The sequence below is a fragment of the Drosophila albomicans genome, chromosome X (assembly GCF_009650485.2).
Source record: "Drosophila albomicans strain 15112-1751.03 chromosome X, ASM965048v2, whole genome shotgun sequence".
In the NCBI taxonomy this organism is placed as follows: Eukaryota; Metazoa; Arthropoda; class Insecta; order Diptera; family Drosophilidae; genus Drosophila; species Drosophila albomicans.
The window spans coordinates 4437408-4462927 of record NC_047627.2 but is presented as its reverse complement, the minus strand read 5'-3'; the positions used below and the strand labels follow the sequence as shown (position 1 = coordinate 4462927).

Genomic DNA, 25520 nt, shown 5'->3' with positions numbered 1-25520 from the left:
AGCTTCATTCCATATAATGTTTAATGTGTGCTGCATATATCATAATAATAATCATAGTTGCTCAGCATTTACATACAGAAGACGACTCTATCAGATTAAATTGTATATCGTGTGAATCATATGGGTTCTTAATGGAATTGAACAATAAGAAGCTAGCAAGAATTTAAAGTGTTTTCTGATTTTTGCTTCGCCTAATAACGAAATTTTCCATCCGTTGGACTCTGAAATTAATCCTTTTTTGTAAAGATTATTTATAAATGTCGCACTTAAATATAATATATAATGCAACAATGATTGAGACAAAGTAAAATATGAATATAAAGCTTATTTGTGACTTTTATTTTAATTGCTGGAAACTAAATTTACTTTCAAACTCATCTCATATTGTTAAGTCATGAATAAATAGCGTTTAAAATACTTTAAAAATGCTAAGGTGATAAATAAAGTCTTGTGTTTTTGATAAACCATATATTGGGAATCATTTGAATTGTCGCTGAAATAAATAATAAAAAATACTCAGAAAAAAATATGCTAAAATTAAGAATAAAATTTTGAATCAAGAATCTTTGATATCAAAATTGAACGAAGAAGATTTATTCTTCAATAAAAATCACAGTTGTAGAATACTCCATCTTGAAATTTAAGATTATAATTTTGTTTCAGGAATGAAATAATCTCAAAATTGTATCCAGAAGGCAATATCTTAAATCTACATTAAACGTTATTTACGTTGTTTAAATTTGTATAATCTAAGAGTTACAATTATTACTTACCCTTTTTTATATATCAACCGATTAGAGTTTAAAGAACCCGGGATCAACGACCACACGGCAAAATGATTTGCGGAAACTCTGCTTAATGAGGTAACAGCAACAATACCTGAATCTAGGTGCTAATTTTAGAGAGATTGAATTATAATATTCGCACTTCCATGATGTACAATTTTTGTTCTAAGAAACAAGAACAAAATTGTTGAATTTAGGAGCTTTTCGAACTTTAAGATCGAGATTTTTCTTTAATCTTTAAACGATGATTAAAGAACGAAATCTTGATTTAAGATATTTCTCAACGTAAAGCATTTTATTTTTAAAATCGTAATTGCTTAAATCAAGAATCGTAATCTACTTTTCAATCTAGATTTTTTTCTTTCATTGTAGGATTTCAAAGACAGAGGGGCACATAAAATGAATACTCTGAATAATCTGTTCTCATCTATAAATACAGCGACAGATTTTCAATGAGCCGAAGTTAATGACTAACTTCCATGCTTAACAGCAAATGAGCAACGAACGAGTAATTAAGCTATCTTTAAGTGAAGATTTTCTTATTACCTCCAGTCACAGATATGAGAGCGCTTGCTGACTGCCAGTTTCAGATGGCTCGCATTCATAATAATTTTGGCATATGAAATGGTGGCCAAGTGGGGGGTGGGGGGCCGGCAGACTCGTTACTCGCATTTGTGGCGAAAAATGGGCCAACAATTTGCAGCCTCAATTACAATGCCAGCAAAAATGGGGAGGGGTCGAGGGGAGACAGCCGCAGTTGCCTGATTCTGAGTGGCCACAAAACTTAATTGCTTTACTCTCGGCCAAAAAACAACTGTCGGATTCTTAATGCCACACTCGACACACACACACACACACACACACACACACACATGCATTCGTGCAACTTGGGGGCCATTTGAGTAACTGAGTTCTTATCGCGGCGTACCCAAAAAACCGTCAACAGCGTCGACTGTCGACTTGCCTCTCCAGTTGCAACTGCTTTTTCTCTGATTCCGATTCCGATTCGCATTCAGCATCAGCAGCAGCAGCAGCTTCAGCTACAGTCTCTGTTTCTGCAACGCAAATTATATGCAAACGAGCTTAATATCCGGCCAAACAGACGCACACTCACTCACAGGTCGCTCTTCACTTCATACTTTCTTTTCCATTCTGCCATAACTCCCTGCACATTTGTCTTGCACAATTCACAGGGACGCAACTTACTTGGAACTTACTCGAAAGTGAGCTCAATCTGAATAATACCTGAACTGGTTCTTTTTTAGGAAATAATTTAGTTCACAAAACACTTTTAGGTTTCAGTCGATTAAGTCTTCAAGAATGAATTTAATATTAATGATAGAGCTATGTTTATATTGTATTTGTTTAAAATATTTTATACTATAAATCTACATTTGATTTAAGCTACAATTAAACTTATTTTTACAAAGATTATTTTAGCTTCGAAATCAGCTTCGAAATATTAGAAAGCAACTTTTTTAGTACTTTCAAAACTATGTTTATGCTAAGGTGCATAAAATTTTTACAAAAGAATATTTAAACTCGAAAATAAGCTTCTTTTTGTTGTTGTTCTTTATTTTAATTTGAAAAGTCGGAACTAGTTCAAGCTAGTTCCTAAGTTCGCAGCTTAGCTTTGCCAAATTGTAGTTTATTTGACTGAATGCCATTTGGCAAATTCATTTCAAGTTTTAGCACAAATAACTCAGCTCTTGCCACTGCAACTTTGAATGTGCCACATGATGTGGCGCTGGTTGTGCGTGTGTTTCTCTGTGTATGTGTGTGTGTGTGCGGCAAACCGCCGCCTGATAATTTCTCTGCACTCGACTGATAACAACATTTAATTTAATGCCCGAGGTCAGCAATATTCCATTTATTATTGGATTAAATTCGGCAGCAAAGTTTTTGCCCGGCTGCCGCCCCCGTTTTGGAGCCACACAGTGTACTGTGTGTGGCAAGCAGAGGCGGAGGGCAGAGGCAGAGGCAGGACGAGACTCGTTGTCCACTATCTGAAGCTGGGATAAGCGACGCAGTCTGTCCGCGTCCACCGCTTGTCCCTTTTTTGTCCGGCATATAAATTGTGTGCATGGCTTTTTTACAACTTGTTCTTGTCCTTGTTGTAGTTGTTGCCGTTGCATACATATTTTTATGCGCCACGCCTACAGCTCAAAGAGAGGCGCACTTGTCGCACTTGTCGTCGTCGTCATCGCTGAGGCAGAGGCTGAGGCCAGGACGAGGTCCTGTTGCTGCTGTTGCTGCTGCTGCTGTGACTAGACGACAGGAAATGTATTTCACATTTTTTATGTGTCGCTTTTTTCTGCGTGCCCATGAAATTTGCATGAGCACGACTGGCAAGGATCTGCCCAGGCATAGCACATCATTCCAGCCTGCCTTACAGACAAGGCGTACAGAAAGTGAAGGGGAAGTAACAAGAGGAACAGCGGGCGGCGGACAAAATGCCCATAAGGGATTAGCTGCAAATCGCAGGCGACGTCGCTGGACATTTGCCTTTTTTGTTGTCTGCTGTTGCTGCTGCTGTCACCGTTTCGTCCTGTTCGTCCTGTCGGAATTTGTTGCAAAACTCATTTAAGCCAAGTTATGCGCAGTATGTAAATTGTTTTGGCCGCACAGATTTCAACTGTTGTTGTTTGGTTGTTTTTTATTTCTTGTTGTGTGTTATTTTTAAATGAAACTTAATTGTTTTAGATGCAAAGTCATCATCATCAGCAGCCAGGCAGCTGCAACGGCGTGTGGCAACTGGGGCAAGATTGAAGGGGACAGTGGCGGGGAGAGTGAAAACAAACAAATGTGGCGGAAGGAAGTATCTCACTCGAATCTCAGTCAGCCATGAAGCGCGCAGAGACACAGACAGACACACAGATACAACACACACACACGCGCACACACATGACATGAATTTATGCATGAAATTGTCGACGCCCGCGTCCTGTGCTCGCCATCCATCCATCCATCCATCCATTCATGCCTGTGGCCTATCGAAAGGAAATTGAAACAAAACCTCATTGGAAATATACACACACTCACAAACACACACACACACATACTCACACACACTTCCTTGTTGCAGTCAGACAGGCGCACAATTTGGGTTTCCGTGCAAAATATTCTCGCACTCGCCGCAAAACATTTTCGCCAGCTGATAACACGATTGAGTATCCTTCTCTGTGTTATGCGGGTGCCAGGATTCTCTCAACTTCATTTGCAGTCTCATCCCATCTCCACTTTTCTTGTTGTGCCAACAAACTACTCTCAACTTATGAACACTATAGCACAACATCTGATAAAACATCAGCAGCAGCTCAACAATAGTGAAAATGATTTGAATTTTCGTTTTCATACACAAGATGCCAAAAAGGAAATTTCAAGTGTCTACAGTAAGCAACACAATTAAAAGTCAAATTGCAAAGCTTCAACAAAGTCCATTTGGTGTTAATTGAAATTATTAATTATTACTTAATATTGTAGCTATATTATTTTTGTATGAATATAACTTTTTAGCAATAAAAGCATATCACAGAATAAATAATTGATGAGCTTATTAAAAATTAAGTTGTACAATTACAAAGAAAAAGTTCTATAAAAAATGCAAGTAAGAAATCTACAGTGAGCAGTGCAGTATAATTCGCATAATATACCGAATTAATATACCAAAATATACTACAAAATACACTGAAGTTTATATTTGATGTATTGACATAGCACTACATTCCAAATATACCAAAATATACTAGAAAAGTATTTCTTAGATAACTTCTAGCAAACGTTTTTTGAACCTACAGAATATGTATTTATCTGATAAAATATTTTCTTAAACCGAATTAATACGCTTAAAATTCTAAAATTGAATAATTACTCTTTAATATTCGTTTGACTATTATTCGATAAATTAGCAAACACGAATATTTTATTGCATTATCGTGTTTCACATACATATATGTTGCTCTCTATAATGTCATCTCAATTATATTTGCAATTGTCGTGTCATTTGCTTGTTATCTGAAGCAATTGTCGTTTTAATTGAAATAATATAATTATTTAGGCTTGAATCTCTTATATGCATTGGCAGCTTGTTCAATTTGGGCTGCTCTTTTAAAGGTCTCTTCAAGGCGGCACAAGACAAGACAGGGCAAGGCAAAAGGCATTCAATGACGTTGCAGTTTTAATCAAGTTATTTACGGGCCAAGTTTCGAGTTGATTGCAAAATGCAAAGTGCAGCACAAAACACCGTTCGACGTATGGCAAAGGACAACGCATGCCTCAAACCTCAAGTCCATTCATTTCATTGCCATGAACCTGGCAACTTGTGCAACAAATTAGTTACAGTTAACTGCCTTCGACTGAGTTGAGCTCTGTGGCCGAGCAAAGAACCAAAGAGCCCAAAACAAACACCCGCACATCCAAAGTCCATTCAAGCAAATCGCATTAAAGTTCATTTGTTGTGTCAGCTGCACTCACACACATTAATACACACACACACAATATAACAATAGATATTGTATAAAGAACATTGAGCAAATAGACAAGTTTAAACTTTAAATGTAAGATTACTAAGCTAGTGAAGTCCACATGCTCTAAGAAATAGTTTTAGGACATATGTTAAATATATGTTTTTAAAAACATTTGATGGAATTATTTTGCATTTAACTTATTACTTATAGGTATAAAATGAGCAACCATTATATATTATTAGTATAATTTGAAATAAATGAAATGCAATTTGAAATGAAAATAAATGTAACTTCCTTATTATAATATCCAATAAATTGAGTAACTTGTTTTGCAAATTACTTTTGGAATAAATTGAATGATAATTTAAGAAAAAATACAAATTACTATTTTAATTTATCATAAGTACGCATTCAAAATGCGAAATAACGTATAAGTTTAAGAATAGTCTAAATTTAAATTAAAGAAGAACAAAAAAATAGGAATGCAAATAAAATCAAAATGAATGAAGAATAATATAAATCTAAATAAGATTAAAAAAATATAATTAATATAGTTGAAATATGTATTTAAATTAATCGAATAAATATTATCGCATACAGTAAATATTTCTCATTTACTTATCTCCAATCTACAGATAATAATGTAATAAATAATAGTTTAAATTTGATAATAATCTGAATTTAGTCTTAAATAGTTATTCAAACGTATAAAATGTTCTTAAGTATGAAGAATATTTGTTATTTGTTTATCCACCTAATGAAGCTAATTAATAATGTAATAGACTTTATTTAGAATAATATTAGATCGACATCGAATCGTCTAGCTGTCCTACAAACTATGTATGCTCTTCAGATCAATTCTCGCTAACTTTACACTCATTTCTTCCGCTTCGAAGTGGCTACCTTCGGCTAGATGGTTTGGGTATAACTTTTGTTTTGGGGCAACTGCAAAACACATAACTGGCTGCCGTACGTGGTTGACTGATAAAATCAGCAAAACACACACACACACACACACACCGACAAAGACAGCGACTGCGAGAGAGAGAGGGAGAGGGAGAGAGAGAAGGAGGTGAAAGGCAGCCCTTTAGCAGCTGGTAAAGCTCCTTTTTCGCTTTTGGGGGAAACTTCTTAACAAAAGTCTCAAATTTGTTCCAATGCAAAACTGTCGCTTGGCTGGGCGCTTATCAACAATTGCCCAAGTGGAAGCCCAAGAATAGTTTTAAGCTGCTTAACAGCTTCTTCGCCTGCTGCAAACTTACAGTTGGAATATTCCCCAGCCTTCCCCATTCCCCATTCACAGGGACATCGACATCGCCATCGCCATCGCCAACTTGATTTAGTGCTCTCTGACCTTAGTTTAAATATAAACAGCAACAGGAACAGCAACAGCGACGTCTTGTTGTTACCCTTCTTCAAGCGACACAAAAGTTTGCGCGCCCGAGTAAAGACATAAATGGGATTATGATCTTATCACGTGCCCAGCCTCAGTGTCCATACCCTGTGTCCCCCTCCCTCTGTTACTCTGTCCTCAGTCCAAGCAGCCGCTGTTGCTGCAGCAGGCGCAGGCTAGACATATTGGTACATTTAAAACAACCAACAAGAAACTCATCAACAGTGATCGAAGTGCGCATACCCTGTGCTTAGAAATGTAGTTTATAATAATTATTGAAGAGAATTGAAAGTTACGGATAATAAAGTAATGAAGGAGCCTCAATTTATGTGCTCTCTGACTTTGATAAAATAGCTTCATACTATATGTAATCTTTATCAATATCCAATAAGGAGCAATATCATTATTCAACAAGTAAGAAAGAAATAAAATAATGAAAAATATACCTCAAAATTACTAAACTATATCGAACACTATATTTGGTATATTGATATTACTACATTCAAAATATACCAACAAATACAAAATATACCGGATTATTCAGCACTATAATCAAAATATACCAAAGCGTACAAGATATACCAGATTATCAACCTTTGTCTTTTATATTTTAGCAATATTATTTATTGTCACAACAGATAATTTTATAATATAAAATATACCCTTAAAATAATTATTAAGTGTAAGGTTTTAATTGACATATTCAAAAGACGAAGCCTAATATATTTAAATATAAAATATATATATAATATATTTAGTATGAAACAATTAAAAAGGAACACAATATTAAGTATACGTAGTTAATTAAAAAATTCCGTTTGTGTTTTAAGATAAGTTTATAGGAATATTTAAAATAATCATTTATTATTTTTATTGATTTCCAATATATACCAAAAGATATATTTAAATTGATTTTGGAAATCATTAAAATAGTATTCAAATTTCCAGATAAAAACTCCTTTTGTGATTATATTTTGCATACGGGGTATAATAACACCTTCTGTTGGCCAAGTGAAAGGCAGGCACACTGTAACTGGGGAGGGAAAGAGGGAAGGGAAGGGAAGCTGCTTAGACAAACAAGTTTGCGGCGCAGCTTTGTCAAAGATTTATTTCTTGAGGGTAACTGGCAAACTGGCTGGCCAGACCAAAAATTTTAGTTTTGCAACGACTTAATATGGAAAATTTTAAGTGCGAGTCTATTTGTAACAAGAAGACGAAGAAGAAGAATAAGTCGAACTAGAAGCAGAAGGAGAAGGAGAAGCAGAAGAGACGACGTCCGTGGCAAAGTTTTAGCCCGAGCAAAGTATGGGCTGCAATCTTTAATTAAGAGCGGATTAGTTGGACATGGGTTCGATTGGCAGACGCCAGTGTTTGGGTTGCTCTTCCTCCCCCCTCCCCCTCCTCGTTCAGAGTTCAATCTTTGCTCTTTTTTGGTTTTGCTGTGATTTGCATCTGCGGTTAAGCAACCACCAGCCAGTCAGCAGCTGGCTTCATTAGTTTGCGCCCAAAAAACTCTTCCCCTTCCCCCCCATTCTGTGTCTATGTGTGTGTGTGCTACTTTTAACGGCATCTTGTGGCAGACTTTTTGAGTGCTCCATTAAAATTTAATGCGTGTAAGAGATCAGCAGGAGTCGCAACGAGTCTAGTTTCACTTTTCAGATTAGCTGTCAAAAGTTGTTCAATTTAATTTCACGCCGCCTCCCCTTCTCCCTCTCCCCTTGATGGCGCCATCTTAATGTTCGTCTTGCCAATTTTTTTTTTTTTCGTTTTACTTTTTTGACTCTTGTCGATTGCTTCGCGCATCTATCTCTTGACTTTTTAATGGCTTTGGGAAATTGCACGCGCCGTTTACGCGCTCGTTAGACAAGCTTTGAATGTTCAGTGTTCTCAACATTTCAACATCTCAACATCATTATGGTTATTGATAAGACCACGCTCCCCACTCTCAGTCGAACATTATGGACAGAAGGTTAAGTCCTGTGACCGTTGGGAGAGTTTTCTTTTGGTTCTTCGACAGGTTCTGTTTCAGTTTCATCTTTGATGCCGCTCTTGATTTACCTTGACAAACTGCTTGGTTATTAGCTCTATCCACTTGCAGACAGTGTATTTGCTAATTTCGACAAGTTCAATTGGCAATTGAGCTGGAACATTAAGGGGATATTTTAAATGTAGCTAAAAGAATATACTAGTAAGAAAGCTAGAGTCCAGTGTAAAATATTCTAAATTAAAATACCGAACAAATAAATGTAATAAATATACCAGATTCTATTGCATTAGGTGTTTGTTGCTGTACAAAGATATTTCTTAAAGAACTTTGATCTGATCACCATCGAAATTAGCATAAACATAAGTACTGTACGTATTATGGTATGAAGCAAAAATCGCGACTCAAGTTGAAACCCAGCTTTACCCGGAAGAATACGACTGTGTAAAGTTTCCAAAACAATTCACCAAACATGTCCTTGCTTTAACATTTATGTTGCTAATATATATTCAAGTGACTATCCAGCTCTGAATTCAAATATTCAGCCTTCATTAAAATGAACTTGAATTAAGAGAAAACATTTACTTTAAAGTTTTGAGAATAATTTCATTGCTTCTTATTACATTGTTTATATCAAGCAGATGTCATGTGCGAATCCTTTAGGACTTATTAGCTCGTTAGACTCGTTATACTCATGGCAAAGATGCCATTGTCATACTCGTAAACAGACTGCAAAGACTATATAAAGCAATTGGGCAAACCCCAATTATTTGCGTCTACCCAAAAATAAACTAACAATCAGTGAGACGATTCTCTCTCTCTCTCTCTTTTTCTCTCTGGCCGAGCCGGCAATAAAAAATTAATCACAAACCGTCGCAAACTGTGGCCAAAGACCCAAAATGGATATGGCCGGAGTCTAAGCTCATTATCTGTGGGATATAGCTGTTCAGCTAATGTGCTAATGTGCAATTTCGAAAGGTGCTTACGTTGTCAAGTAGTGTGAAGATGAGTTTCCCTTCTCTTCTCTTCTCTTCTCTTCTCTGCTCTCTGTCCATTTCCCCCCCTGTGTGCCTTGCTATTCACGCCAATTGGCCATTTTCTCAATGAATCACAAAACGGACAGCATATGGCACATACTTTGCCACATTCCGCCGTCGAGGTCGAAGTCTAAGACTTCCTCCTGTTGCTGCCTCTTGAACTTGCCGCAGTTCTTTGGTGGCATCCCGTGGCGCTCTCTGGCAACTGCAATTAATTCCCAAGCTTAGAATGAAATCTAATTGCTCGTTAGCGCACAGCGTTGTCCTTCGTCTCAGTCCCACTTTCCCCCCTCTTGGGTCGTTTCTTTGCGCTCTGTTGTCCTCTTTTTTTTTTGCTCCTTTGTTTTTATATTTTGTTAACTGCTGATTACAGCAGTTGTTCAGTTGTTGTTTCCTTTGGCGCTTCCCTCGCCACACACTTCTATTCCCCCTCCGCCTGTCAAGCCTCAATGCATGATATTTATCTTACGTCCAAGTTTTATTTTCTTAATGTTCCGCATACCCTAAGAATAAAACAACAGACATTGGGTCCATTAAAACAAAGCTGCTTTCCTTATTCTTTTTCCTTTTTTATTAAATATAATCATATCTCGAAAGGAAACACTTTTTTCGAATAGAATATTATTTTAATGTTAGGTATTTTATTTCTGTGTATCTTGAAGATTTTTGAGTAGCACTTCTTTAAACAAAGAATGTGAAAGAATTAAAATATTCTTTAAATACATATTTCTGCAGGCAATTAAATTCTTTATGAAGAACTTTATTAAAGAACCAAATCCGAAATAGTTTATTTGATAATTATAACATTTCATACTCCTTAAGAACTTCTCTTTAACTGAACTCCTCTCATTTGAACTTTCTCCGTGAGACTCATAATATCCTGCAGTCGTTCATTTATGGTGCAAATAAATTGTTGTTTGGTTTTTTGTTCTTGCCTTAGCCTGCAGCATTACACAAATGTTTCCCAGCAGGTTTATAAAAAGAAATTAACGGCTCTTTTTCTTACTTTCGCCCCATCCCGAGGGCTGCTGTTGTCCAGCCTCGCCACCTTGGCCCACGGGCAAATCATTTAATGAGCATGTAACTGTAACTGTTACAGTTGCTCTTGACTCGTCTCGATTCGATTCAATGTGCTGACGTGGCCAAAAAGCTGTTGGCCGTGTTTTTTTCCCGTAGTTCTGTCGCGTCATGCGATTGATATAATAGTATATCATTTTCATGGCAATAGTTCGCAATTGTGCTGAGAGGAGGGGAGGCAGCAAGAGGAGTGGGCGTGGCAACTTTCGCAATTGCCAGTTTTAGCCTGTGCGGAGTGCTTTGGGCGAACCGTTTCAAATTAATTGAGTTGTTTTCTCGGCCTGCTTAAATATTTAACTTTGCCATGTCCTTTTGTTTTTGTGGCTCCCTTCCGCAAACTGACTGGCTGACTAGCTGCTCGTCGTGGTTGATCCTTTTGCTGCTTAGTTGCTCACTTGGGACAGCAAACACACACACACGCGCACACCTCTTGCCACATTCACCTGTGCGAAACTTTTGGCATTTTGGTATTTATGGCTCATGTGGCGCTGTTGCATAAATCACTGACAATGTAAACATGCCGCGTTGCCCCCCACTCACAACTGTCTACGTGTGTGTGTGTGTGTGCTGGTCAGGCCAAATGGCCAAAAGTGTTGACCACAATTAATGTTATGAGATAAGTTTATAAAAGCGCACGGCTCGCTGCGCTCAAAGCTTGTCAAGGAGTCCAAGAGGAGTATCCAACTGCCTGCCCCACAGGAGCTATGAGTGTTGTTTTGTATGTGCTTCGAGTTTGCTGTTAATAAAATGCAAGACAGCTGAGTTGAGGGCTGGTTGAGCAAGCGAGCGCCCACTCAACGATGTCCACCCCTCACCCCTCACTCCTCACCCCACACTCGCTCATCGTCAGCGAACTGAACTCTGTCGTTCAACATGCAACGGAAATTAGGTATCGTTTACATGGACGGCGTTTGCTTTTACCTTTGTTTGCCTTAGCACTTTTATCGCCGCATTCACATTCACATTCACTTCGACATTGACATTCACATCCATTATGCACCTTTTCACTCTCGCTCTGACCTTTTCAGTAGCCCTCTGCTCACAAAGGCGCATAATAACTGCTAGATTTGTCAAAATGCTCTTCGTCGTCGTCGTCGTCGTCTGCCATTTTAAACCGGATGTTGCCAAACATTTGCCCAACCACGCTACTTTTTTCCCTCTACATATTTTCTATACATACTTTTTTCTCATTTTCAATTGTATTCATGTCAATTTTTGGTCAGAGCATGGGATCAACCAGCTAATGGACTTGCCTTACATTTGTTGGGTAGCACATAAAATGCGTAGCGCGATTGCCGCTTAGATTGCACGAGTCTTTAATAGATTTGAGAACGCTTGATTTTCTATTAATGGAATTTGGGTTTAAGTGACGGAGTTGCGGCTTCATTTTAAACTTGTCAAACAAATATATAAAATATACTTTACTGACATATTTTCTAAATTTGAAATCATGTTTTTTAGTTAAAACTATAAATAATTGTTCTGGTAAAACATTCGTTAAATGCGTTTTTAAAATGTTCAAACTTATTGTTTTCCCAGCATATTTGTGTAATTTCTGAAAAAAGGCATAGCATGCTTTTAGGGGCAGCTAATTTCCAACATGTCCACTATGGTCCAGGAGACTACTTTTTGTGGCATTTATAAACTAGGTAACATTTTGATGATGATTGAAGCGGTCTTTTTATTTTAACTAAGGAAGGTTCTTTGAATAAATTTGGTAAAGTAGGCGTGTCCACGCCAACGGGAATTATCTTCTTTGTTAATAAAATTTTTTTTTCATATTTTTATACCCGCTACCCATAGGGTAGAAGGGTATTATAACTTTGTGCCGGCAGGAAATGTATGTAACAGGTAGAAGGAGGCATCTCCGACCCTATAAAGTATATATATTCTTGATCAGCGTCAACAGCCGAGACGATATAGCCATGTCCGTCTGTCCGTCTGTGTGTCTGTCCGTCTGTCCGTCTGTCCGTCCGTCCGTATGGAACACTGGATCTCAGAGACTATAAGAGATAGAGCTATATTTTTTTCCACAGCATTTGTTATGTTTGCACGCAGATAAAGTTTATTTCAAATTTTTGCCACGCCCACTTCCGCCCCCGCAAATCAAAAAAATCTAATAACAAGCGTAATTTTAAAGCTAGAGTTCCGAATTTTGGTATATATAATAATTACTATAGTAGTTATGATTTCTGAAAATTGGTTGCGATCAGATAAAAATTGTGGAAGTTATTAAAGAAATACTTTTGTATGGGCAAAAACGCCTACTTACTAGGGGTCTTAGTTGCTTTGGCGGACAATCTGGTATATTGTGCCGTCTATGGTATATTTTGAATACGGTACTATGTCGATATACCAAATATACCATACCAGTATATTCAGTATATTTTGAGAAAATACCGCAAAATATATTTCTTTTATTCAAAATGGGTAGCGGGTATCTCACAGTCGAGTACACTCGACTGTAGCTTTCTTACTTGTTTATATTCATAAAAATGAAAAGTTTGATTAATTTTGACCTTAATTTGAAGTCGTATATAATTAAATATTAACTAATTTTACTTGTGATCATAAAATAGAGTTTTTTGCTGGCTTTAAGAAATTGCTTTTTCACATTGCACTATGGGGCATTTTCCATTTTAGCTGGCATTTAATATTACAAGTAAACCACCAGCTCAAAAAGCTTTTAAAAAATTACAAAATATTAGTATAAGCACATACAATTTGATTAATAATTTACATTTAACATATAGTACAAACATGCGAAATTATTATCCATGACTCTTTTTTTTATTAATAGCTTTCAACATAAATAAATGAATAAAAAAGTTCACTGAAAAACAAGTAAGAAAGTTACAGTCGAGTGTGCTCGACCTTAGATTGGCGCATACATATTTCCTCAATTGACACAATACGTCGCGATATTTTCCAGTGATAGTCATGGTTCAATTTCTAACTGATACAAAATTTGTGTATGGTGGAACTGAGCCATTTGTTAAAATAATATGTGTGAACATAAAATTTTATGAAAAATTTAAATTCTAGACCAGGCATATTGAAAATGTACCAAAATGAAAATAAGTGATCCAATGTACCAACGCATGAAAAATGTACCAGTTTTGGTACATTTGTACCAAAAGTTGCAACCGTGGATGCAACAACTGACTTTACAGCTGTTATGCTCAAAAGATCTGTTAGATATACATGTTTTTGGTATGAGCCATAGCAGTTTGATGTTCTGTTAATGCATTGACATTAACATTTTTCTAATTGGAAGACTTTTCAAAGACGCCTAAATGCCAACTAAAATGGAAAATGCCCCATAGTGCATTGGCTCCAGATTATTAAGGTGTTAAGACACAATGGAAAATAATTTTTTGTTATACATTTACCTATAATTAAAGCATATTCATTGATGATAAGGCAATACATATCTGTAAAATTGAAATGATTACAATTTTCATCATGATCATGCTCAGCAAAACTATAATAAAAATAATTCTAGTCATTCTCCAATGCTAATTGCTGTAAAAAAGCCACCCAAGCAAAACACTTTTAGTGTTACCAGAAAAATGGAATTGGCATTTTCTCCATACTAATATTAAACCGTTACGTTACGAAAATTGCGAGTACACAGTGTTAAGATAAACAAAGAATTTAAACCATGTTATAAATCATATGAAATAATTTTAAAATAAATATATATATATTATTTGTTGTTGGTTATCCGTCAAACTCGTCGCTTGCAAGTTTTACGCCATCGTCTTCGTTTGTTGTTGCTATTCGTTTTTTTTTTTACGGATTTTTTAAACCCTATACAATTAGTTGACATTCAGCGTCATGACAACTCTGGAAGAGCCGTGCGCTGCGAGATTTTAACTGATTTTGAAATTCAAAGCTCGAATGCTGCGTCAAAAGATGAGCACGAGCGCATTTGTATGTGTGTACATATATACGTATGTGTGTTTCTGTTCTTGTCATTGTTTAAGCATCATACAAAAATATGAAAGTGTACATATATACATACATGTATATGTCCACATATATAAATCTAACTCTACTATCAAATTAAACTAGTCTGGCATATAGTCAGTCTCATATTTAATTGTTGGTATGTCAAACAAAAAGCTTCGCATTTTATTTAACGTTTGACTAGTTGTTTGTTGTGTTTAATATGTTTGTTGTATAATAGTTATGGATGTGTATGTGTCTGTGTGTAATTTTTAATACAATGTAGAATTGTATTGGTCTCTTCAGTCTTCTTCCGGTGGTGGTTGTTGTAGCTCCACGCTCAGTTCGTGGGGTTCAAGTAGTTGTCCCCGCTGGCCGACGAGCTTAACCTTCTTTGCCCCTGCCATCATCAACGTGGCGAAGAAATGCTGCGAAATATCGCCACGTGGCTGATTCTCCATCACTTGAGCCAATGTCGCCTGTCCAGAATTTTCTTCGCACACCTGCTGGACAGTCGCATTTAAAGCTTCCATATTCATTGTGCGCTCCTGCACACAGTCCATTTGGGCCTTCAATTCATTGATATCGTTCTCCTCGGAGATTCCGCTGCGAAGACCGGCTTCTTCGATGTCATGTTCTCCGTGCTTATAATTATTCAGATTATCCATTTTCAAATAAAAAATTAAAGAGTGAATAATAGAAGAAAAGAAAACTTGTCACTTCGACGTTCGAAAATTAGAAAAGGAAGATGACAATTAGAGATGGTCGAAAGTTAATTTTATGTCATCAACTAGAGATGAACGAAAGTGTATCGATATTTTGTATTCATATCAGATAACTGAATACTCAATTTCAGTGCTGTAAAGTACAAATTATCTTCGACTTTTTAGAGTGCTCTCTACTACATATTGATGCACTTTAGAGGTGCATCTTTATAATTTGTATTTTTCCGTTATTATTACACACATTATTTCACCAGATGTGTTTTCTATTACTAACTGCTGTGTTCAACAGCTGATTTCGCGAAGGAGGCGCCATATATGCAAATTTTTAGAATGCAACATTGTTGGTCAGTCTGTTTCTTATAGAATGTGATCAAAACCTCAACGATATGTTAAGTTAAAAATGAATTGATGCCACGAAAAGTCATTGCCTAGGACCATAGTGCTATTCATTATGGTCCAGACAACGACTTTTCGTGGCATCAATTCATTTTTTAAAAGTTAACATATTAAAGCGGTTTTGATCACATTCTACACGAAACAGACTGACCAACAATTTTGCATACCAAAAATTTGCATAGATGGCGCCACCTTCGCGAAATCAGCTGTTGAACACAGCGGTTAAAAATAAAAAACACTTGTGGTGAAATATGAAATATTAATAATAATAATGGAAAAATACGAATTATAAAGATGTAATAGTAGAGAGCACTCTAAAAAGTCGAAGATAATTTGTACTTTACAGCACTGAAATTGAGTATTCAGTTATCTGATATGAATACAAAATATCGTTCATCTCTAGTTGATGACATAAAATTAACTTTCGACCATCTCTAATTGTCATCTTTTCTAATTTTCGATCGTCGAAGTGACAAGTTTTCTGTGCTTCTATTATTCACTCTTTACTTTTTTTTTGAAAATGGATAATCTGAATAATTATAAGCTGGACGACTCTTCATCGTCGAGCAATGGAATCTCCGAGGAGAACGATATCAATGAATTGAAGGCCCAAATGGACTCTGTGCAGGAGCGCACAATGAATATGGAAGCTTTAAATGCGACTGTCCAGCAGGTGTGCGAAGAAAATTCTGGACAGGCGACATTGGCTCAAGTGATGGAGAATCAGCCACGTGGCGATATTTCGCAGCATTTCTTCGCCACGTTGATGATGGCAGGGGCAAAGAAGGTTAAGCTCGTCGGCCAGCGGGGACAACTACTTGATCCCCACGAACTGAGCATGGAGCTACAACAACCACCACCGGAAGAAGACTGAAGAGACCAATACAATTCTACATTGTATTAAAAATTACACACAGACACATACACATCCATAACTATTATACAACAAACATATTAAACACAACAAACAACTAGTCAAACGTTGAATAAAATGCGAAGCTTTTTGTTTGACATACCAACAATTAAATATGAGAATGCAACAACTTCTGCCAGACTAGTTTAATTTGATAGTAGAGTTAGATTTATATATGTTGACATATACATGTATGTATATATGTACACTTTCATATTTTTGTATGATGCTTAAACAATGACAAGAACAGAAACACACATACGTATATATGTACACACATACAAATGCGCTTGTGCTCATCTTTTGACGCTGCATTCGAAATTTGAATTTCAAAATCAGTTAAAATCTCGCAGCGCTCGGCTCTTCTAGAGTTGTCATGAATGTCAACTAATTGTACGTTTGTATGTATGTATAAGGTTTAAAAAATCCCTAAAAAAAAAAACGAATAGCAACAACAAACGAAGACGATGGCGTAAAACTTGCAGAGCGACGAGTTTGACGGATAACCAACAACAAATAATATATATATTTATTTTAAAAGTATTTCATATGATTTAGAACATTGTTTAAATTCTTTGTTTATCTAAACACTGTGCACTCGCAATTTTCGTAACGTAACGGTTTAATATTAGTATGGAAAAAATGCCAATTCCATTTTTCTGGTAACACTAAAAGTGTTTTGCTTGGGTGGCCTTTTTACAGCAATTAGCATTGGAGAATGACTAGAATTATTATTATAGTTTTGCTGAGCATGATCATGATGAAAATTGTAATCATTTCAATTTTACAGATATGTATTGCCTTATCATCAATGAATATGCTTTAATTATAGGTAAATGTATAACAAAAAATTATTTTCCATTGTGTCTTAACACCTTAATAAACTGGAGCCAATGCACTATGGGGCATTTTCCATTCAAGTTGGCATTTAGGCGTCTTTGAAAATTGTTCCAATTAGAAAAATGTTAATGTCAATGCATTAACAGAACATCAAACTGTTATGGCTCAAACCAAAAACATGTATATCTAACAGATCTTTTGAGCATAACAGCTGTAAAGTCAGTTGTCACGGTTGCCATTCCAAAAAACAATTTTTTGTACCAAAATTTTGAAAATATGTACCAATTTTAGCAAAAATGTACCACAAATTTTTTCACGAAAGATTTTTTGTATTTCACAAATTGTGATTCACAATATATTATATAACTGTTTACGTAGTGATACCCCTTAGATTGGTGCATACATATTTTCTTAATTGACACAATACGTCGCAAATCGACTGTATGCGATATTTTCCAGTGTTAGTCATGGTTCAATTTCTAACTGATACTAAATTTGTGACTGGTGGAACAGAGCCATTTGTTAAAATAATACAAATGTACCAAAACTGGTACATTTTTCATGCGTTGGTACATTGGATCACTTATTTTATATTTGGTACATTTTCAATATGCCTGGTCTAGAATTTAAATTTTTCATAAAATTTTATGTTCACACAAATGGCTCTGTTCCAAAAATTTTGTATCAGTTAGAAATAGAACCACTAACACTGGAAAATATCGCGACGTATTGTGTCAATTGAGGAAATATGTATGCGCCAATCTAAGGTCTATTACTACGTAAACAGTTATATATTATGAATCACAATTTGTGAAATACAAAAAATCTTTCGTGAAAAAATTTGTGGTACATTTTTGCTAAAGCTGGTACATTTTTTAAAAATTTTAGTACAACAAATTTTTTTGGAATGGCAACCGTGGTTGCATCCGAAAGCACGCGCGCTAAGTTCGCATATTTTTATACCCGCTACCCATAGGGTAGAAGGGTATTATAACTTTGTGCCGGTAGAAAATGTATGTAAATGTGTGAAAATGTATGTATAAAGTATATATTTTCTTGATCAGCATCAACAGCCGAGACGATATAGCCATGTCCGTCTGTCCGTCCGTCCGTATGAAACACTGGATCTCAGAGACTATAAAAGATAGAGCTATAAATTTTTGACAGCATTTGTTATGTTTGCACGCAGATCAAGTTTTGTTTCAAATTTTTGGCCGCCCACTTTCGCCCCCGCAAATCAAAAAAATCGAATAACAAGCGTAATTTTAAAGCTAGAGTATTTTGGTATATACAATAATTAATGTAGTAGTTATGATTCCTGAAAATTTGGTTGCGATCAGATAAAAATTGTCGAAGTTATTAAAAAAATACTTTTGTATGAGCAAAAACGCCTACTTACTAGGGGTCTTAGTTGCTTTGGCCGACAATCTGGTATATTATGCCGTCTATGGTATATTTTGAATGGTGTACTATATCGATATAACAAAAATACCAATTGGTATATTTTTAGTATTTTTGCATTTTCGGTATATTTTGAAAAAAATACCGCAATATTTTGCTTTTATTCAAAGTGGGTAGCGGGTATCTCACAGTCGAGCACACTCAACTGTAACTTTCTTACTTGTTTTTGTAATCTATCTGGTAGATTTTTAAGTATCTTTTATATACTTTTTCATCCTAGTAAGCGTATTTGGAGGATGATTAGAATATATCGTAGCATCAAATGCATTTGTATCTTTGAGATACTTTTGCGCGGCAGTGACTTTTCAACTGCAATTGAAACTTGCAGATACTTATGTAGCTTTAAGATACTTTTATATCTTTATGGATATCAACATATCGTTTGTGTTAAGAATTGAACTGAAGTTGATTTTCTAGCATCAAATGCTTTTGTATCTCACAGATACTTTTGAATCTTTTGCATGACAAAGTGACTTTTTAACTGCAATTCCATCTTGCAGATACTTTTGTATCTTTGAGATACTTTTTTATCTTCCAACAGCTTTTTTTCTATATTGTATCTTGCAGATACTTTTGAATCTTTGAGATACTTTTGTATCTTTGAGATACACTGTTTTTTAACTGCTTTTTTAACTTGCAGATACTTTTGTATCTTTGAGATACTTTTGTATCTTCCAACTGATTTTGCATCATTAGATTTTAATTTAAAAGTATCTCAAAGAAACCAAAGTATCTTGCATCTTGCAAGTATCTTCTATCTCGTATCTTTGTATCTTTGAGATACTTTTGTATCTTCCAACTAAAAAAGGCTGCAACACTTTTGTATCTCAAAGATACAAAAGTATCTGCAAGATGCAATATAGAAAAAACGCTGTTGGCTGATACAAAAGTATCTCAAAGATACAAATTGCAGTTAAAAAAGCAGTTGGACAATACAAAAGTATCTCAAAGATACAAAAGTATCTGCAAGATGATATTGCAGTTAAAAAATCAGTTCTTCCAACTGCTTTTTTTAATTTGCAGATACTTTTGTATCTTTGAGATACTTTTGTATCTTCCAACTGATTTTGCATCATTAGATTTTAATTTAAATTGATTGAAACATATTTCTAAGATCAAAAACATTTGTATCTCGCAGATACTTTTGACAAAGTGTTTTTTCAACTGCTACTGCAATTGCATCTTGCAGATACTTTTGTATCTTTGAGATACTTTTGTATCGTCCAACTGCTTTTTTAACTGCAATAGATACTTTTGTATCTTTGAGATACTTTTGTATCTTCCAACTGCTTTTTTAACTGCAACACTCTCAAAGATACAAAAGTATCTCAAAGATACAAAAGTATCTGCAAGATGCAATATAGAAAAAAAAGCTGTTGGAAGATACAAAAGTATCTCAAAGATACAAAAGTATCTCAAAGTTACAAAAGTATCTCAAAGATACAAAAGTTGCAGTTAAAAAAGCAGTTGGAAGATACAAAAGTATCTCAAAGATACAAAAGTATCTGCAAGATGCAAGATGCAAGATACTTTTGTATCTTTGAGATACTTTTGTATCTTCCAACAGCTTTTTTTCTATATTGCATCTTGCAGATACTTTTGTATGGGCAAAAACGCCTACTTACCATGGGTCTGAGTAGCTTTGGCCGACAATCTGGTACATAGTGCCGTCTATGGTATATTTTGAATGGTGTACTATGTCGATATACCAAACATATCATTTGGTATCATTTGTGTCAATTAAGAAAATATGTATGCACCAATCTAAGGGGTATCACTACGTAAACAGTTATATAATATATTGTGAATCACAATTTGTGAAATACAAAAAATCTTTCGTGAAAAAATTTGTGGTACATTTTTGCTAAAATTGGTACATATTTTCAAAATTTTGGTACAAAAAATTGTTTTTTGGAATGGCAACCGTGACAACTGACTTTACAGCTGTTATGCTCAAAAGATCTGTTAGATATACATGTTTTTGGTTTGAGTCATAACAGTTTGATGTTCTGTTAATGCATTGACATTAACATTTTTCTAATTGGAACAATTTTCAAAGACGCCTAAATGCCAACTTGAATGGAAAATGCCCCATAGTGCATTGGCTCCAGTTTATTAAGATGTTAAGACACAATGGAAAATAATTTTTTGTTATACATTTACCTATAATTAAAGCATATTCATTGATGATAAGGCAATACATATCTGTAAAATTGAAATGATTACAATTTTTAATCATAATCATGTTCAGCAAAACTATAATAAAAATAATTCTAGTCACTCTCCAATGCTAATTGCTGTAAAAAGGCCACCCAAGCAAAACACTTTTAGTGTTACCAGAAAAATGGAATTGGCATTTCCTCCATACTAATATTAAACCGTTACGTTACGAAAATTGCGAGTACACAGTGTTAAGATAAACAAAGAATTTAAACCATGTTATAAATCATATGAAATACTTTTAAAATAAATATATATATATTATTTGTTGTTGGTTATCCGTCAAACTCGTCGCTTGCAAGTTTTACGCCATCGTCTTCGTTTGTTGTTGCTATTTGTTTTTTTTTTTACGGATTTTTTAAACCTTATACATACATACAAACGTACAATTAGTTGACATTCAGCGTCATGACAACTCTGGAAGAGCCGTGCGCTGCGAGATTTTAACTGATTTTGAAATTCAAAGCTCGAATGCTGCGTCAAAAGATGAGCACGAGCGCATTTGTATGTGTGTACATATATACGTATGTGTGTTTCTGTTCTTGTCATTGTTTAAGCATCATACAAAAATATGAAAGTGTACATATATACATACATGTATATGTCAACATATATAAATCTAACTCTACTATCAAATTAAACTAGTCTGGCAGAAGTTGTTGCATTCTCATATTTAATTGTTGGTATGTCAAACAAAAAGCTTCGCATTTTATTCAACGTTTGACTAGTTGTTTGTTGTGTTTAATATGTTTGTTGTATAATAGTTATGGATGTGTATGTGTCTGTGTGTAATTTTTAATACAATGTAGAATTGTATTGGTCTCTTCAGTCTTCTTCCGGTGGTGGTTGTTGTAGCTCCACGCTCAGTTCGTGGGGTTCAAGTAGTTGTCCCCGCTGGCCGACGAGCTTAACCTTCTTTGCCCCTGCCATCATCAACGTGGCGAAGAAATGCTGCGAAATATCGCCACGTGGCTGATTCTCCATCACTTGAGCCAATGTCGCCTGTCCAGAATTTTCTTCGCACACCTGCTGGACAGTCGCATTTAAAGCTTCCATATTCATTGTGCGCTCCTGCACACAGTCCATTTGGGCCTTCAATTCATTGATATCGTTCTCCTCGGAGATTCCGCTGCGAAGACCGGCTTCTTCGATGTCATGTTCTCCATGCTTATAATTATTCAGATTATCCATTTTCAAAAAAAAAAATTAAAGAGTGAATAATAGAAGTAAAGAAAACTTGTCACGTCGACGTTCGGAAATTAGAAAAGGAAGATGACAATTAGAGATGGTCGAAAGTTAATTTTATGTCATCAACTAGAGATGAACGAAAGTGTATCGATATTTTGTATTCATATCAGATAACTGAATACTCAATTTCAGTGCTGTAAAGTACAAATTATCTTCGACTTTTTAGAGTGCTCTCTACTACATATTGATGCACTTTAGAGGTGCATCTTTATAATTCGTATTTTTCCGTTATTATAACACACATTATTTCACCACATGTGTTTTCTATTACTAACTGCTCTGTTTAACAGCTGATTTCGCGAATGTGGCGCCATCTATGCAAATTTTTGGAACATTGTTGGTCAGTCTGTTTCTTGTAGAATGTGATCAAAACCTCAACGATATGTTAACTTTTAAAAAATGAATTGATGACACGAAAATTCGTTGTCTGGACCGTAGTGCATGTCTAGCAAATAGAATACATACATACTAAATAAGTATGTGCATACATATTATATACATAAATACTTCACTCTGCAATTACCCAAAAACATAGCATACTTTTATTTAAATACGTTTGCACTTGCAGTATTTTATGGTCGGTCCAGCCGACCACTTTTCTTGGCATCAATTCATTTTTAAAAGTTAACATATTAAAGTAGTTTTGATCACATTCTACACAAAACAGACTGACCAACAATGTTGCATAAATGGCGCCACCTTCGCGAAATCAGCTGTTGACCACAGCGGTTAAAAATAAAAAACACTTGTGGTGAAATATGAAATATTAATAATAATAATGGAAAAATACGAATTATAAAGATGTAATAGTAGAGACCACTCTAAAAAGTCGAAGATAATTTGCACTTTACAGCACTGAAGTATTCAGTAATCTGATATGAATACATCGCTACACTCTCGTTCATCTCTAGTTGATGACATAAAATTAACTTTCGACCATCTCTAATTGTCATCTTCCTTTTCTAATTTTCGAACGTCGACGTGACAAGTTTTCTGTGCTTCTATTATTCACTCTTTACTTTTTTTTTGAAAATGGATAATCTGAATAATTATAAGCTGGACGACTCTTCATCGTCGAGCAATGGAATCTCCGAGGAGAACGATATCAATGAATTGAAGGTCCAAATGGATTCTGTGCAGGAGCGCACAATGAATATAGAAGCTTTAAATAAGACAGTCCGGCAGGTGTGCGAAGAAAATTCTGGACAGGCGACAATGGCTCAAGTGATGGAGAATCAGCCACGTGGCGATATTTCGCAGCATTTCTTCGCCACGTTGATGATGGCAGGGGCAAAGAAGGTTAAGCTCGTCGGCCAGCGGGGACAACTACTTGAACCCCACGAGCTGAGCGTGGAGCTACAACAACCACCACCGGAAGAAGACTGAAGAGACCTATACAATTCTACATTGTATTAAAAATTACACACAGACACATACACATCCATAACTATTATACAACAAACACATAACACACAACAAACAACTAGTCAAACGTTTAATAAATTGCGAAGCTTTTTGCAAACGTATTTTAATACTTCGACTACTATTCTCTGCACCATTTAATAATTTTGGGCAAATTATGATAGTAAATTGTTGTAGTTGTGTGTGTTGTGTTTTGCTGGCGACTTTAAAATCGCTTGCCGCAAATGCAAATACAAACGCAGGAAAGCCAAAATTCATATGGTATACCAAAAATGTGCCGCCAAATTTGTGGAAACAGCAGTCAAACAACCAACAAAGGCTAGCCAGAAATGTAGATGTGAAATGCTAACAGGTAGCGACAAGGAGAGAGAAGAGCGCATTACAAAACTACATACTCACATAAACAAATAATACTGCCATCATTTTGGATGCCAGATGAAGCTGTCTGCGAGCAAACACACATCGTACTCATCGTATGCTCTCGGTGTGTGTGACTAATGTCATTTTGGCATGCCAAACGCGCACAAACACGCAAAAGTATCAAACGCGAACTACAGCCATATGCTATATGCTAGAGTTGGAGAGGGAAGGGAAGGGAAGGGAAGGGGAACGACGGCAGAAGACATCAACCGACATCAGGCTAAAAATTTACTGGCAAAAATGATACGCTTGCCACGCTTGCCGCTCATTAGAGTAAACTATGAATGAGACGACGAATAGTGAGGGGAGATTGGGAGGGGAGGGGTTAGTTGTCGTACTGCTGGCATATGAAATGCTACCCACTCCTCCCCCGCGCACTACGCTCGTACCTTGGGGAATAAAAGTTTAGCGAGTATATTTACCTTTTGCCAATGATAAAGTAAATGCGATAGGTGAATATGCTCTTATGCCAGCAGCGACAAGGAGTGGGAGATAATGATGATGTGGAATGGAGATGGAGATGCAGATGGAGGGAACTGGGGCTGTGCTCTCCATGTAGGAAATTAATGTTTAAGCTTCACGCAAAAAGTGAGTGGCAAAAGTTTTGCCTGCAGCAAATACACGCAGAGTGAGTGAGAGACAAAGTGAAATGAAAGACAGACATACATTTGATTTAATTATGAGTGGCATTTATAGCAAAGAGCAGCTATCAGTTAGCACACACACATACACACACGTATACACTCGACAAGGTGTTAGTCTGTTGATAATGCAAACAAGACACCAACAGAAGTTAAACAAACAATAAACTAACTGAAGTTTGCATGCTCTATGAAATGAGGAGGAAAAGCTTGTAGATGAAGCTGCTTTCAATTTCTCATCATATTTGAGTTTTTATTATTTCAAATTTTATTAATTTTTATTATACCATAATTTATATGAAATTATATGATAAGCAAGCGTATTCCAAACGTTAACAGTATTTTTTTTAAATTAATAAGTACCTTAACAACACAAATTTTAACAGTATTTTTGTTTTTTAATAAGTACTTTAAAGAGTAAATGAGAATTAAACCAAGAGTCAATACAAAGAATGAGGATTACATAGTATAAGTATAAATATTATAGTTTTACATGTATTATATAGATTATATTATATATATATATTTATTATTAATATTA

General features: G+C 35.6%; 2 protein-coding genes across 2 annotated transcripts in view; both read left to right on the top strand.

The window, feature by feature from the left end:
* The first annotated feature begins 11816 nt into the window (after positions 1-11816).
* LOC117569727 (scoloptoxin SSD14) overlaps positions 11817-25520 on the top strand; it is a 170665-nt gene continuing 156961 nt past the window's right edge. Inside the window, exon 1 of the mRNA XM_052007766.1 lies at positions 11817-11820. Within this exon, the coding sequence (XP_051863726.1) occupies positions 11818-11820 (3 nt within the window). The 5' untranslated portion in view covers position 11817. The remainder of the gene's footprint in view (positions 11821-25520) is intronic.
* On the top strand, positions 16284-24001 carry LOC127566146 (uncharacterized). Its single transcript, XM_052007811.1, has 2 exons — positions 16284-16487; positions 23682-24001. Exons 1-2 carry the CDS (start codon positions 16335-16337, stop codon positions 23880-23882), a joined length of 354 nt encoding a protein of 117 aa, XP_051863771.1. The 5' UTR covers positions 16284-16334; the 3' UTR covers positions 23883-24001.

Bases quoted from the DNA above. Each gene is read 5' to 3' on its own strand.
- LOC127566146 (XM_052007811.1), top strand. From the start codon at position 16,335: ATGGATAATCTGAATAATTATAAGCTGGACGACTCTTCATCGTCGAGC. The intron at 16,488-23,681 runs GTGTGCGAAGAA...ACAGTCCGGCAG, and splicing joins TAAATGCGACTGTCCAGCAG to GTGTGCGAAGAAAATTCTGG.